General features: G+C 36.9%; 1 protein-coding gene across 2 annotated transcripts in view; it reads right to left on the reverse strand.

Annotated features, from left to right (window-relative positions):
- Nucleotides 1-15,913, reverse strand: part of PCCA (propionyl-CoA carboxylase subunit alpha) — a 450,416-nt gene that overhangs the window by 259,077 nt on the left and 175,426 nt on the right. For both annotated transcript variants that reach the window (XM_066234359.1, XM_066234358.1), the window contains exon 8: nt 7,008-7,044. In XM_066234359.1, coding sequence (XP_066090456.1) covers nt 7,008-7,044 — 37 coding nt within the window. The remainder of the gene's footprint in view (nt 1-7,007; nt 7,045-15,913) is intronic.

Here is a 15,913-nt window from a genome sequence, read left to right on the forward strand (position 1 = left end):
TCCTAAAACTACAATTAATCCAGCTTTGTGAATCCAAGATAGCCTACAAGAATTAAACAGTAGTAGTCATTAAAGAGCAGATACTAAATTTACTTAAATGATCCTCGATCTTTTTTAATGAGTTATTTGCTGAGAGTTTATCATGGTATACTTACCATTATATGGGGGAAAAAGTAAGAAAATTATTGTGAAATCATTATCTATAGGAATTGTGGGAAAAAAATTTTAAATGTGTGATTATATTTAATTCATTTCTATATACTTATATATACATTTCTATTTGAAATCATTCACTGAATAAGCACCTGCTGAATATATACTACGTGATAAGCATTGTCTTAAGTACTAGAAATACAAAGGAAACTAACTCATGGACAATTTTACTACAAAATACATAGTAACTAAATAAAGATTAAAAAATCACTTGCAGAGAAAAAAATTATTTAATGCAGGGAATCCCACACTATTTTAAGAGAAAAGCAAGCCATCAAGATAATTCAGTAAAAGGGGCAAGGAATTATTTCTAGATCTAACTAAGTCCTGGGAACATTACCATACAAAGAACACACTTTATGAGCTACATCTCCAGTTTGACATCATTTTCTCCTTTCCTTTAAAAACTCTGAGACCCTGGCTAGTTAGCTCTGCCGGTTAGAGCATTGTCTTGAAATACTAAGGTTCCAGGTTCGTTCCCAGTTCAGGGCACCTATGGGAAGCAACCAATGAATGCACAAATATGTGGAGTAACAAATGCTTCTCTCTCTCTCTCTCTCTTTTTCCTCTTTCCCTCCCTCCTTCTATTTCTCTCTAAAATCAATAAACAAATTTTTAAAATTATAAATTATTCACTCTTTAATAGTTACTTGAGGAAAAAAATGTGTATTCTATTGTTGGATAGAATGTTCTGTATACATATCTACAAGGTCAAATTGGTTTTTAATATTCAAGATCTCTATTTCCTTACTGATCCTCTCTGTGGATGTTTTATCCATTATTTAAAGTGTGATATTGAATTCTCCAACTATTTTGTAGAACTGTCTATACCTCCTTTAAATTCTGTCAATGTTTACTCCATATAATTTTGGTCTTTACTGTCTGGTAAATATATGTCTATAATAGTTTTTATATGATAATCATTACCATATTTCTTCATGTATAAGACGTACCTTAATTTGGGGGCCTGACATTTGAAAAAACAATGTATTACATAAAGTTGTTGAACTCAAGTTTTATTCATCAGAAAATTCACACAACTCCTCATCACTGTCAAAACTCCCATCCATTAGCTTGTAATCATCTGTGTCTGATAACGAATCACTGTCTTCAACAATGAGTACAAAATCAAGCGTGAAAAAATGAGAAATGCAAGTAAAAAAATCTACAACCACCGTATAAGACGTACCCAGTTTTTAGACCCTAAATTTTTTGAAAAAGAGTGAGTCTTTTACATGAGGTAATATGGTATATAAAGTCTTTGTCTCTTTCAACAGTTTTAAACTTAAAGTCTATTTTGTTTCATATTATCATAGCCACCCAAGGTCTCTTTTATTTACTATCTGCATGGTGTATCTCTTTCCATCCTTTCACTTTCAATGTATTTCTATCTCTGAATCTATTGACATCTTAATTGAATCATGTTTTTCTAATCCATTCTGCTAATATCTGCCACAGTGAGATATCATTATACATACACTACGATCACCATAATACTTTAAAACATACAGAGAGAGAGGGAGAGAGAGAGGAAGAGAGAGAGAGAGAGAGAAAATACAAAGTATTTGGCAAGAATGTAAAACAAAAACTGAAACCCTTGTACATTGCTGGTAGTAACATAAAATGGTTCAGCTGCCATTAAAAAAAACAAAACCCTTTGATGGGTCCTCAAAAAGTTAAACATAGAATTGCCATATAACCCAGCAATTCTATAACCAGGTATACAACTGAAAAAAATTAAAAGCGGTTATGGTTACCCAAATACATGTACACACGTGTTTAGAGCTGCCTTATTTCCAACCATCTTGAGGTGGAAATGGCCCAAACGCCATTCCATAGGTGAATGAATAAACAAAATGCGGTATATACACACAATGGAATCTTATTCAGTCATAAAAAGAAATAAAGTATGGGTACATGGTCAAACATGGATGAACTTTGAAAACATAACTCTAAGTGAAAGAAACCAGATAAAAAAAAGATTACATGTATGATTCCATTTATATGAAATATCTAGAATAGGTAAATCTACAGAGACAAAAAGTAAACTAGTGGTTGCCAGGGGCTGGGGAGATAAGAAATGAATGTTAATGAATATAAAGTTTCTTTGGGGGGGGGGGGGTAATGAAAATGTTTTAGAATTATATAGTGGTGATGGTTATGCAACCTTGTGACTACACTAAAAATCACAAAGTTGTACATTTTGAAAGGCTAAATTTTATAGTATTTAAATTTTATCTCAATTTTTAAAAAATCTAATCTGTAGTATAAAAACTTAGAGCAAGTTCCTCTGGATGTGGAGAGGGGGAGGGAGTGTGAGGATTGACTTGTAAAGAAGATAAGGGAACTCTCAGGGGTGACAGCCATGTTCGTTATCTTGATGGGGTTTGGATTACACAGATGATGTATTTATCAAAATAACCACAGACTTAAAAAATGTGTTCATGTTACTGTATACAACAGGGGTCCCCAAACATTTTACACAGGGGGCCAGTTCACTGTTCCTCAGACCGTTGGAGGGCCGGACTATAAAAAAAAACTATGAACAAATCCCTATGCACACTGCACATGTCTTATTTTAAAGTAAAAAAACAAAATGGGAACAAATACAATATTTAAAATAAGGAACAAGTAAATTTAAGTCAATAAACTGACCTGTATTTCAATGGGAACTATGGGCCTGCTTTTGGCTAATGAGATGGTCAATGTGCTCCTCTCACTGACCACCAATGAAAGAGGTGCCCCTTCCGGAAGTGCGGGGGGGGGGGGGGGGGAGGCGGATAAATGGCCTCAGGGGGCTGCATGCGGCCCGCAGGCCATAGTTTGGGGACCCCTGGTATACAAAGTTCTCAATATAACAAAATTGAATAAAAATATTGAATTCAATTGTTAATAATATTTATGTTGAAATATTTATTGGGATGTACACTCATGTGCAACGTACTTTGAAATGCACCAATATTAAAATGAATTAATAAATGGAGAGAAGGTGATAAAGCAAGTCTAGCAAAAGATAAATAGTGGAATCATGGTGTTGGATATACAGGTACACAATGTAAAATTCTTTCAAAATGTAAAATTCCTTCAAAACATCAAAGGGTTGAAAAATTTCAACGTAATATATAGAAGAAAAAATTAACAAGTAAGAAAAAAATTCCAAAAGTCATAAATACCATGCAGAAATTTAGAATATGGATGTAAGACAGAATGACCAACTGACAATAGGAGATGTCTTCTCTTGAAGTCATAACATGTAAGCCAAGATCTGAAAGGTTAGGTAACAGACAAGGAGCCATCCATGTGAGGATAACAGTGGGACTATTGAGGCTCCCCTCCTCCTCCAAAAAAAAAAAAAAAAAAATCTTATTCTATGGCCCTGAAAGTTGGTTGTTCAAGAAAGCCAGTGAGACTGAAGTAAGTAGGTAAGGAAAGAAGTAGTATAAATTCAGATTGCAGAGAAGGAGGTGCTAAATTATTTGGGGTATTTGTCAAGATAAGGAATTTTAATTTTTATCTAAGTGCAATGGAAATCCATTAGAGGGTTTAAAGCAAGAATGGGCTAAAATGAGATAAATGTGTTCTTGTTTTTTAGAGTTTAAAATATCACACTGACTGCTATGTGAAGAATGGCTTTGAAGTGTTTAAGAAAAGTAGGAAAACCATTGTCATAGTCCCTGCAAGGACAATAGTAGTTTGGAGGAGAGTGTTGGTAGTAAAGATAGTGAATAGTGGGTATGAAAGATATTTTGAATGAAGAACTAACAGTATCTATTGATAGAATGATAATAGAATGACAAGAAAAAAGGCACCAGGATAGATCTTGGGTTTTAGCTTTAGTCACTGAGTGAATTAAGTGACATATATTCAGATGTAGAAACTGTGGAAGAAGTAGGTTTGGAATATGGTGGACCAGAGGATTAAAAAGAAAAAATTATTTAAATTGGGCATGATTTGTGATTTTAGGAGAGACATGCCAAAGAAAAGAATCAGAATATTCTGAAAGTTGTTAAAGAACAGGCTTTACATTTACAGTTTCTTTTCCTTTTAAGAATCAATTTTGGCTTAATTGTATTAAAGGACCTTTGATCCAGTAAAAAGATCAAACTTTAATGCAAATCAAATTCACTGATTTCTGTTGTCTATCTCTGGGGTTAAAGATAAACTGAAGATCAAGAGCCCTGTATCTTTAAACTTAGAGAGGTCAAAGGAAAAAATCAGGAAAGAGAATGAGAAGGACAAGAAAGACCAAAAAACAAGTACTTGGAAGTAACATATTAAGTCTTAACTGTCTCTCACAGGTCAATGATAAGAGACTGTTTCTTAATTCCACATATAACATGCTTAGTATCTTAAACAAAGTGGTGACTCACATTTTAGCTATCATCCTTTAATCCCATTAGTTTAGCCAAAGTATAATGAAAAATCCATGGTTTTAAAAAGCTAAATAAAACTAAATTTAAAGCAGACCCACCACTAAGTAGTTCTGTGACCTTGAGCAAATTACTTACCATTTCTAATCCCTAGTTTCTTAAATGTAAATTAAATAATTAACCCAAGAATTAGCATTAGAAATAACATTCACAATGTGCCTGCTACAAGGAAAGAATGCTCCATATCAAGAGCTACTATTATGTAAAAGACACCTAATTCATCAACGCTCAATGCAGTTAGTTTCCTCCTTTGGCAGGACAGATTCGTGTTTCTGGAAGAAAAGACTTCAGAGAGGAGGAGACCACAGAAAAGATGATCAGTTTTATTTTCACTGTTAGACACAGAGAGAAGTTAATAGAGAAATTTATGAGTAGTTATGACACATGGGCAATCCATAACTTTTTTAGAACTAGAAACATATTTTCTTATGGAATCAATGTTCAACTCTTAAACTTACAAAGGTTCATCGAAATCATAATGTAGTTAAAATGTGATATATCTCAATAAAATTAGTAGAAAACAAAACTGATGAATTAATTACCAAACACAGAAAACAAAGAGATTTTAATATGTCATTTCATTTGCTTTGGAAGCTGGCAGTGGAGGAAAAAGGGTTTCATGGGATAGAAGGTTTCCATGGTGATTCAGGAAAATTCCAAAAGCTTTATAAAACTGATGGCCCTAGTTCTTTATTATGTTTTATTTTACCTCAAATTTTATGACTTCCCTTTCTTTCAGCATAAGGAAAACACTAGCACTCTTAATAACCATGATTGCAATCATCTATTTTACAAATGTGAAAGCGTAATTGGGGAAGAATTAAAAGATGGGAAAGAAGGAGTCATAAAAGATTGCCCAAATATAAAGAAAAGAGCCTTAGATTGAATTAGGTAACCTCAGTAGTTAAAAAAGAAAAAAAAGAAAAGAAAGGTGGGTAAAGCACAGCATTAAAATATTGAAGGAAAAAAACCAGTGATGAGAACTGGTCAGAGTCCCATCATGACTAACTGGTTATTTTAAAGGACGCAGATTTTTAAAAAGCTGAAGAGAAGACATGAAAGAAAGCAAAGCAATCTACAGCCTGCCATTTACAGAGGAAATGCTCAGGAGGTGAAGATTTGTAAGTCAAAATGCGGCAAACCAATGTCATTCAAGATTTCCTTCTAATCCCTTTTCCTCTAAATTCTACCAACAATTACCCTTTTTATGTACATACTATTGTGATAATAGTATTATATCTTATTGTGTAGATAATAACAATAGTATCTAAACTAGAATTAGACAACTTTTGAAATCAAAAAGTACACAAAAAAGTAAAGTGAAATTATTTTAGTAAAGTCCTTTAGAAAGCTAGCAGGTATGCTACTATGAGGAATGCTAGTGATTTCACACCATGGAGAGAAGCCTTTGAATTTTCTGAAAAATAAACAAACAAACAAATAAACAAACTTCTTTCGCAATCTAACAAATCTTCCTGAAAAGTACTGAAATGCATTTTGAAAATGTTGATGAGTCTGAAGAAATGGTTAGTGGGAGGCTAAAAAGCTTGGCCCTATCAGTGCAGGAAAGCTACAGAGATGCTGTGAATTCCTGACTACCAAGCATTGTCTAATTTCTCTCATATCCACAAATTTCTATCAAATGTAAAAAAATACAATTTAATTAATACAACTGTAAAGTTATTTAATAGTCTAATCCATGATAGCAGGTGGTGAAAATAAAATAGTTTTCATGAGCTCCAAGACAATTTTTTAAAATACAGAGTTGAGAAATACTGCCCCAATACAATGATACCTAAAACAGCCAAGTAAAATACAGAGTTGAGAAATACTGCCCCAATACAATGATACCTAAAACAGCCAAGTAAAAAAGTCATTAGAGTCCTTCAGTTTGCCCTTTACTCCAACTGAGAATACTCAGTTCTAACTTCTCACATTCTGTTTTCTCTTTCCTAGCAAGAATGTTGTTATTTAACATCTTAGGAAAAGCAAAAATGTCAAAAGCCTTGTCAAGTATGATATTTTCATTTTAATCATATTGTCTTTAATAAGTTTCATTCAACCTCATACATACAAATTTTCATTACATTCAATCTCAAGAATTCTTAAGACAATTTCTTCTTTTAATTAGCCAGTGATTTCACCTTATAAAAGAGCTATAATTAAGGTCAAATTACTCTTTAAAATTTACTTTAATAATACAAAATGGTAATTCGGCTGATAAATTCTTCCAGAGCGACAACTAATCAGAAACCTAAACTATTAAAATATTATTTGCTCTATGGGAATTTCTTATTACATGTTTACTCAACCATATCTGCTAAAAGACATTGAAACTATACCAAAGTTAATTTAAGAACTTACCAATTTCCCTTGCAATTCTGACAGCTTCATCTGCATCCTGTAAAAGCAGGAAATGAGACCCAACATTAATCCCATCAGCCATTGCACAATGTCTTTAGGGCAGTCATATATTGCACTACTGTCTCCTCTGATTCATTTAATGTTCAATTTTACAACCTTCTAACTCTTTTCATTCGGAGAAATGTAAAATTAATACCATAAGTGGAATGTAAATTCTACCTCATCATTATTATATTAAGAAACTCAAAGCAGTTTGAAAATGAGCTGGCAGGAAGCACTACCAGAATCACCAACTGATTTGGTGCAGTTGCTGGAACTTAATGGCAGAATTTAGATGTTTACAATCAATACTAAATCATAAATCAGATCATTAAAGCTTGTCCACAGCCAGCTTTTTTCTGTCTCTGATATTTATATGTCATGTTTTCCTAGATTCTGTCAGCAGGGGGAGTTGATTCTCTATTGTTTAGGGGACGCTCCAGAGCTTTTCCAGACATAAAAAAGTAAATTCCCAATGTCTATAGGAATTGCCAATATTTCCCCAAAACAATCCCTTAGAAATAGCCATTACTTTTTCTTTCCTCTTTTTTATTTTATTTTTTTCAATATTTTATCTTTAAAACCTTAAACTCAATAAAGAAAACAAAAACAGTGTGTGTGTGAGGGGGGACTTAAAAAAAGCCAAGAATGCATTCCAAAACAGAAGAAGAGTTTATGAATATAAGGATTAGTTATTGATAAGTATCAACCAATGCCACTGAAAAGACAAAAACCTCCCTTGAATCTAAACTATTTCATAGATCATTAACGCTCACCTAACATGCCTCACACAGGACGCTCTTGAAACATTCCCACATAACAAACAACAAAGAGAAAGCTGAAAAGAAGGTGTTAAACACAAGCCTTCTAGTAAATTTAACTCTTTTTGAAATTCAGTGTCATAACGTAACTGTCACAAGGAAGGACAATAATGTTTTGAAACCGCTGCTTGGTAAACATGCCTAAATTTTTTGAGACTTTAAAATATTAACTGGAAAGCTTTTAAGCTAATACTTTAAAAATGTAGGGTAACCAAGTCAGAATCCTCCCCAAAAAGAGGGAGCAGGGGATGTTTATAACTGGTTCATTTATGTCTAATAAAAAAAAATCTTCCTTAAAAGTCTTCCGTACCTAATAACATCCCCTGAATAAGGAGGTTGGCAGGGGAAGTTGTCAGAAAAATTTAATTTCCTTTCATTAGCCAGTCTGCTCCACAAATAGGTGCTTGTTAAGTTCAAAGCGGTCCTGAAAGCGACATCAGTTTTAAGTCTTTTTTTTTTTTTTTTTACTCCAAGCAGTCACATCTGCTAATGAGATTTTCCAAATAACAATTGTTTTCAAGTCAGAGATAAATCTATATAACTCCCACTCTTCCCCCCCCAAATCAAAGTTTACTGCTTTATTGCACCTTGCTGTTTTCGATGACCCTACATTCTCCAAATTTTAGCTTAAAGGCATAAAAATCCATGAAAAGGGTCAGCTAAGAATGTTAGTGGTTTCCACACATTGAGTTGGAAGGTTCTTTGTTCAAGCCAGTGACAGTTACTGGAGAATACTTCCACTTAATAGCCTTTCTGTCAGGAAGTGTTAAACCTGCCAAATACGGACAATTAGTGCCTCGCGAACAAAATACAGGAAGAGTGCAGGCTGATGGAGCTGGATTACAAGAAGCCCAGAAGGAAACTTTTAACATGTCTTTTTTTCCAAAGTGTAATAGTATATTTCAAAAAGACGTTCTGAGAGAAAATAAACTGCTGTCTAAAAAAGTTCACTACTGTGAGAGAACAGGCAGATGTTAAAAGACAATTTCTAGAATTCATTATATTTTATAATTTATTTATATGCACACATTATGAATATGTGTGTATATAGACATATGTTTACACAAAGCAAAACTTCTAAAAATTCTTTAACTGCCACAAATCCAACACTTCTATAAGCTGCCACGAAACAATCTTCTCTTTCAACTAATCAGTATGCTTAAGGTTTCTTGCTATGAAAAGTAAATTCTAGTAAATGAACTTCCAAATACAATCAAACTACTTTACAAGTTGATTTCTCACTTGTCATTCATTCATCCTAAAATGTTTTATTGAGGACATATTATGTACTGAACATTAAAAAAACCTATTATGAGTTTCAACAATGAACTATTTATTAAATACACTCAGCTCCAATATGTTCTTTAGCACGTTTAGTTTTATTACCAGGCTATATAAAACTACTTTTAAAGGGATAAAAAGCCCCACGTAGCTCTAAATTCAATGGTACTAACTGACATAGCATAAGGCTATAGGCAGAAAAAAATTTAATAAAATCTTTGAATCAACAAGAAAAAGACCAACAATTATCAGGAAATATGAGCACAGAAATATGAAGTCTACATAAAATAAAACCTAAAAGGACAATATATAAAATATACTGTAGTCAACTGTAGTCATAATTAGACACACAAATGAAAACATTTGAAAATAGCCAGCAGTGCTGATCTGACAGTAAACAGGCACTACTGTCACTATTGATAGAGTATAAAACGGGCAAACTTTTTAAAAAGAAATTGTCAGTACTTATCAAAAGTTTGAGAACAGCCTGACTGGTGGTGGCACATTAAATAGAGTATCGACCTGGGATGCTGAGGTACCAGGTTTGAAAGACTGAGGTCGCTGACTTGAGCGTGGGTTCATCAGCTTGAGTGCAGGCTCACCAGCTTGAGCATGGGGTCATTGAAATGATCCCATGGTTGCTGGCTTGAGCCCGAAGGTCACACTGGGTTAAAGCCCAACATTGAGCCAAAGGTCACTGGCTTGAATAAGGGATCCCTGGTTGGGCTTGAGCCCCCCGTCAAGGCATGTATGAGAAGCAATCAATGAACAACTAAAGTGGTGCAATTAAAAGGTGATCTCTCTCCCTTTCTCTCTCGTTCACTAAAAAAAATAAATAAAATCATGACCAGGCAGTGGTACAGTGGAGAGAGCACCGCACTGGGATGCAGAAAACCCAGTTTCGAAATGCCAAGATCGCTGGCTTAGCGTGGGCTTATCTGGTTTGAGCAGCTCTCCAGCTTGAGCCCAAGGTTGCTGGCTTGAGCAAGGGGTCACTTGCTCTGCTGTAGCCCTCAGGTCAAGGCACATATGAGAAAGCAATCAGTGAACAACTAAGGTGCTACAACGAAGAATTGATGCTTCTCATCTTTCTCCCTTCTTGTCTCTCTCTGTTTCTGTCACACACACACACACACACACACACAAATTTGAGGACGTCTTTCTTTTTTTTTCTTTTCTTTTTTTTTTTTTTTTTCTGAAGTTGGAAACGGGGAGGCAGTCAGACAGACTCCCGCATGTGCCCTACCAGGATCCACCCGGCACGCCCACCAGGGGGCGATGCTCTGCCCATCTGGGGCGTTGTTCTGCCGCAACCAGAGCCACTCTAGCGCCTGAGGCAGAGGCCACGGAGCCATCCTCAGCTCCCGGGCCATCTTTGCTCCAATGGAGCCTCGGCTGCGGGAAGGGAAGAGAGAGACAGAGAGGAAGGAGAGGGGGAGGGGTGGAGAAGCAGATGGGTGCTTCTCCTGTGTGCCCTGGCCGGGAATCAAACCTGGGACTCCCGCACGCCAGGCCGACGCTCTACCACTGAGCCAACCGGCCAGGGCCTGAGGACATGTCTTTCAACACGGCAGTTTATTTTTAGTAAATTATCTTACAGATATACTCACACACGCAAGAGACATGCAAATACTAATTATTTTCACTTTGTTGTTAATGTTCTGATAAGAAAAGAAAATCATAAAAACAATTTAAAAGGCCTTCAAGGGACTGTTACCATATTTGGTACATATATAAAATGAAATATCACATAAACTTTAAATGAATAAAATTTATCAGTAAGTTCTTATTCATACATTTACTCATTAATTTAATAAATAGTTGTTGCCCTTGTAAAATTTATAGCCTAATGAGAGAAAGAGAGAGTACACAAATTAATTGAGAATTAAAATAAATACTACATGGAAACAAGCAGTACAAAGGGAGCAAGTGGGAGGGAGAATCTGTTTAAGATAAACTGCTCAGAAAGGGCCCTTCCAAAGAAAAATTCAAACTAAACCTGAAGATAATAAATTCCACACTCCTATAAAAATAACAGCTGACCCCCATACAATGGGAAGATTAGGAAGAAAAGCGCCCAAAAAAAAGGGACATGTACCAAAACCCTAGATTACCAAGGCACTTAATCTGTTCTAGAATTCAAAAAGATCCATGAGGCAAAACTGAAGCACAGTCAGTGGCAGAGTAACATGGAGGTAGAAGGCAGGGCCTGTTCTGGGAGGACCTACAGAGCCATGGCTCTTTAGAGAAGAATGACAACTCAGAGTTAGGTTTGAAAAAGGTAACTCAGCCCTGGCTGCTTGGCTCAGTGGTAGAGCGTCGGCCTGGCGTGCAGAAGTCCTGGGTTTGATTCCCGGCCAGGGCACACAGGAGAAGTGCCCATCTGCTTCTCCACCCCTCCCCCTCTCCTTCCTCTCTGTCTCTCTCTTCCCCTCCCGCAGCTGAGGCTCCATTGGAGCAAAGATGGCCCGGGCGCTGGGGATGGCTCCTTGGCCTCTGCCCCAGGCGCTAGAGTGGCTCTGGTGGCAACAGAGCGACGCCCCAGAGGGGCAGAGCATCGCTCCCTGGTGGGCAGAGCGTCGCCCCCTGGTGGGCATGCCAGGTGGATCCCGGTCGGGCGCATGCGGGAGTCTGTCTGACTGTCTCTCCCCGTTTCTGGCTTCAGAAAAATACAAAAAAAAAAAAAAAGAAGAAAAAGGTAACTCTAGAAGAGTTTAAGAAGTACAAATTGGCAGTTACAATACAGTCACAGGGATGTAAAGTACAGCATAGGAAATGTAGTCAATAATATTATAATAACTATGTATGGGGCCAGGTGGGTACTAGAATTATCGGGGGAATCACTTGCAGGGGTCCCCAAACGTTTTACACAGGGGGCCAGTTCACTGTCCCTCAGACCGTTGGAGGGCCACCACATACAGTGCTCCTCTCATTGACCACCAATGAAAGAGGTGCCCCTTCCAGAAGTGCAGCGAGGGCCAGATAAATGGCCTCAGGGGGCCGCATGCGGCCCGCGGGCCATAGTTTGGGGACACCTGATTAGAGTATATAACTGTCTAACCACTATCCTATGCATCTGAAACTAATACAAAATAATATTATATCGGCCCCAAATGGGGTTGCTGGTGGATCCCGTTCAGGGAGCATGTGGGAGTCTGCATCACTATCTCTCCTCCTCTCACCAAAAGAAAAAAGAAAAAGAAAAAGAAGAAGGAAAGGAGGGAAGGAGGGAGGGAGGAAGGGAGGGAGGGAGGGAGGGAGGGAGGGAGGGAGGGAGGGAGGGAGGGAGAGAGGGAGGGAGGGAAGGAAGGAGGGATGGAGAAAAGTAGCTAACTCTAAAGATACACAAAATATAGTATGTATTATGGAAAGGAAAAGAAGTTGTCAGTAGTATAAAATAGCATGATCTTATCTACATTACGACAGAAAAACACATTTGGATGCTCATAAAAGCTTGCATATGTGCATATACAAAAACTCAGCTTGACTCTGGCCAGGTGGCACAGTGGATAAAAGTGTCAACTTGACACATCAGAGATCGCAGGTCCAACCCCTGGTCTGGGCACATACAACAGAAAATGATTTGACTTTGAATGATGAGCCACAACACAATCAACAGTTCAAATGCTGTAGAGATGTTCACAGGAAACCTACGTACTCTTATTGTTCAAGGTCACCTTATTACATTTATTTATTTATTATTATTTTGACAGAGACAGAGAGAGGGATAGATAGGGACAGACAGGAAAGGAGAGAGATGAGAAGCATCAATTCTTCGTTGCGGCACCTTAGTTGTTCATTGGTTGCTTTCTCATATGTGCCTTAACCACGGGGGGAGGGGGGCACTCCAGCAGAATGAGTGACTGACCCCTTGCTCAAGCTAATGACCTTTGGCTCAAGCCAGGGACCTTGAGCTTCAAGTCAGAGACCTTTGGGCTCAAACCAGTGACCATGGGGTCATGTCTATGATCCCATGCTGAGGCCAGCAACCCCTCTCTCAAGCTGGTGAGCCTGCGCTCAAGCTGGCAACGTTGGGGATTCGAACTTGGATCTTCTGCATCCCAGTCCAATGCTCTATCCACTGCAACACTGCCTGGTCAGGCCACCCTATTAAATATAATTTCAAAATAAAAAAACTTTTTAAAAAGCAATCAGTGAATACACAACTAAATGGAACAACTAAGTGAAGCAACTAGTTGATGCTTTGTTCTTTTTCTCTTTCTCCCCCATCTGTCTCCCTTTCTCTCTCCCTCTCCCATCAATGGAAAAGAAAAAGAATTCACCTTGAGTTACTACTCGAACGTAGGATTAAGAGTTGGGGAAAGAGGAAAATTTTACTTATTATTGTATGCCATAGATACACTTTAAAATTTTTCAGCATAAAGATCAAAATTTCATACTTCATACTACTTTCATTATTTAAAAAGTAAATTAACCACACTTGAAGGTACTGTTGTTCAAATTATCTAATTAATTATTTCCAGGGCAATAAATGTTATCAAGACAAATTAGTATTCCCAAAATCTGCTTAAACTTTTCATGGCTCCATTGCCTTAAAACCAAATTTAAACTCCTTATCCTGCTTGAAATACTAGATCCTGCCTGCCTGAGCCACCAGCTTCATCCCCAGTCGCAATCGACCTCAAGCTTTTCTCCCCATTGCAGAGCTCAGGCATTCTCTCTAGTCTGTACACTCCCCTCACACCTTTCTCCCCATTGCAGAGCTCAGGGGTTCCCTCCAGCCTGTACACTCCTCCCAGGTTCAGCCAGAAACTCCCCTCTTTTCCCCTTCCTTTCACCAAACCAACTCATTACTGTATGCCTCATACTAGGACTTGAAAACACAAGAGGGAAAAAGAAAAGCACTCTCCCAGCCTTCCTGTAATTCACAGTCTAGTGGAAAAGACAGACTTCAAATATGATTGCACAGCAATTTTAAAAAATCATTATTGAGATGCATATTATATAGAAGAAGTGAAGAGGGCTTGTGGCAACAGGGGATCTCTAATTCAAAAAAAGTTCCAGGAAACTTCTCAGACATAGAGACTTTGAAAGGAGGCCTAACAAATGAAAGTACGATGGAACACAGCCAGCATGGCTTGGGCCTGAGCAGTGAGTCTACAGCAGAGTTAAGCAGGCCTCACAGGCCACAATAAAAAGATTGAACTTCAATCTAAGAGCAAGGAAATGAGGGGCTTCACTGCATTTCTTAGAAATTTAGCATATGATTTACTTATTATTATTATGTGTACTGTCTACCCTCTGTCATGTGAGGAGTCCCAGTTGGGAAACAGTAGTCTAGGTGAGAGAAATATTACAGTTTTTCTCTTAAACTTGGGAGTGCATGCTTCAGGATTCACCTAAATGTCACTTTTTAAGAAAGCCTTTCTAGCCTGACCTGTGGTGGTGCAGGGGATAAAGTGTCATCCCAGAACGCTGAGGTCACTGTTCAAAGCGCTGGGCTTGATGGATCAAGGTACATATAGAAAGCAACTACTAGAAGTTGAGGCTTCCTGCCACCCCCATTCTCTCTCTCTCTCTCTCTCTCTCTTTCTCTCTCTCTCTCTCTCTCTCTCTCTCTCTCTCTCGCGCGCGCGCGCTCTCTAAAAATCAATTTTAAAATTTTAAAAGAAAAGGAAAGCCTTTCCAGTCCTTCTGCACCAGGTTAGGTGCCAATGCTGTGTGATCACATTATACTCTGTCCTTCAATTTTGACAGCCCCTGACACACTATCTATGAAAATAATGACTAGCTCTGTCTTGCTCTCTACTGAATTCCCAGAGCTTAGCAAATCAACACATTATTTGTTGAATGAAACTATCCATCTGTTTTCATAGAAATAAGTCTGTTATAAGACAATCTCCTAAATGATCTACTCCAATGCCAACAGAGCTGCTCATCTCCAGAGCATCAATGTTGTGAGTAAACTTATACCAAGGAGATGTAGCGGCTTTTAAAAATTCACATATATAAGTGATATACAGCAATGTACTACACAGTAGTTCAGAGCGGGGGCTCAAGAACAAGACAGGCTTGAGTTCTGCAACAATTTAAAAGAAAGTACAGTCAATGAAATATTGTTGACAATGGAAAACTACCATGCCCAGCCTCTTCATTCTCAGTCAAGTACTTTCTTCACTGCATCACGCAACTTCAAAACTTTGAAACTTAGGTTTCACAGAACCTATTCTCAAACATATATAGATAGGTAGATATATGTTTACATATCTATAGATAGATAAATAGATACCCTGTCATCTGTAACTAAATATCTCATTAATTTAAACAATCAAACTTTACATGACAATATATTTTCATATTGAAGTTTAAGTTATACCAAAAAGTGATAGAAAGCAGGTCCATCAATTTACAGATATACTTTATTTAATAAAAATGTTAAATAAGTATTAAACTTTATGTTGCCAAATACACTTGATCTTTATTTAAATAAAATATACTGCTCACAAAAATTAAGGGATATTTCAAAATGAATATGAAGCTATAAAATACCCCCTAATGTTTTTTGAGCAGTACATCTCTTTGAAGCAAAATATCATTCCTTCTTCACAAATCCAACTTGGCAATATATGAAGAAAAAGCAAAACTGATGTATTTAATACTCTTATCATCAGAACATTCTTAAAACAGTCCTCATAGTTAATAGTTATATGATATACAGTACAAAATATAAAAATACTAAAAGGATTAAAATAGCGGACTGTTCAAGTATTTTTAAATAATACTATAATTTATTAAAAAAATTTC

The sequence above is a fragment of the Saccopteryx bilineata genome, chromosome 6, assembly GCF_036850765.1.
Source record: "Saccopteryx bilineata isolate mSacBil1 chromosome 6, mSacBil1_pri_phased_curated, whole genome shotgun sequence".
Lineage (NCBI taxonomy): Eukaryota > Metazoa > Chordata > Mammalia > Chiroptera > Emballonuridae > Saccopteryx > Saccopteryx bilineata.